The 1084-nt window shown below is 58.9% G+C and overlaps 1 protein-coding gene across 1 annotated transcript in view; it reads left to right on the plus strand.

The window, feature by feature from the left end:
- Positions 1 to 586: 586 nt before the first annotated feature.
- ACA1_145060 (actin subfamily protein) overlaps positions 587 to 1084 on the plus strand; it is a gene marked incomplete at both ends in the record, with an annotated part of 1187 nt that continues 689 nt past the window's right edge. The window contains one exon of the mRNA XM_004332860.1: positions 587 to 1057. Within this exon, the coding sequence (XP_004332908.1) occupies positions 587 to 1057 (471 nt within the window). The remainder of the gene's footprint in view (positions 1058 to 1084) is intronic.

The following is a 1084-nucleotide window of genomic DNA, read 5'->3' on the forward strand; positions in this document are numbered from 1 at the left end:
CGTCGGATACGGCCATACTGCGCAGAAAGCACCGCTTCCCATCCGAACAGCGAAGTTAAGCTGCGCCAGGCGGTGTTAGTACTGGGGTGGGCGACCACCCGGGAATCCACCGTGCCGTATCCTTTTCGCTCTTCACCATCTACAGAGGTTTGCGCACCACCTCCACACTGGTTTGCAGTTTCTTGCCTTCTTCTGGTATCGCCTGTGCTATTTACATCTACGTTGATTGTTACAGTGGTTGGGCCGCCTCCGCCGCTATTCCTTCGTCTTTGCTTGCTCTTTCTTCTTTTGCCGTTGCTCTTTAGCGACATTGAGGACAACGGCCAGCCCCGCGGTAGAAGCCAGGTCTATTTTTCCTAGCAGCCTATTGGGTGCACAGTCTCGCAGTAAACAGAAAGCGCGGTAGCGCACGAGACCACCGCCAGCAGCGTGGCCATTGGCCCACCGGTGCGCGCAGGAGAAGTGAATCCTTGGCTCGGCCAGGCGACAAGGGCAACGGCACCGTATAAAACACTCGCCTCGGCCCAGTGTATCTTCAGTTTACTACAACTCTACAACAACACTACCACCAACTACATCATCAACAATGGGAGACGAGGTTCAGGCTCTGGTTATCGACAACGGTTCGGGCATGTGCAAGGCCGGTTTTGCCGGTGATGACGCCCCCCGCGCTGTGTTCCCCTCGATCGTCGGTCGCCCGCGCCACACTGGCGTCATGGTCGGCATGGGCCAGAAGGACTCGTACGTCGGTGACGAGGCCCAGTCCAAGCGTGGTATCCTCACCCTCAAGTACCCCATCGAGCACGGCATCGTGACCAACTGGGACGACATGGAGAAGATCTGGCACCACACCTTCTACAACGAGCTCCGCGTGGCCCCCGAGGAGCACCCCGTGCTGCTCACTGAGGCCCCGCTCAACCCCAAGGCCAACCGCGAGAAGATGACCCAGATCATGTTCGAGACTTCAACACCCCCGCCATGTACGTCGCCATCCAGGCCGTGCTCTCGCTCTACGCCTCGGGCCGTACCACCGGCATCGTGCTTGACTCCGGCGATGGTGTCACCCACACCGTGCCCATCTACG

The sequence above is a fragment of the Acanthamoeba castellanii genome (genome assembly GCF_000313135.1).
Source record: "Acanthamoeba castellanii str. Neff unplaced genomic scaffold scf7180000084710, whole genome shotgun sequence".
In the NCBI taxonomy this organism is placed as follows: Eukaryota; Discosea; order Longamoebia; family Acanthamoebidae; genus Acanthamoeba; species Acanthamoeba castellanii.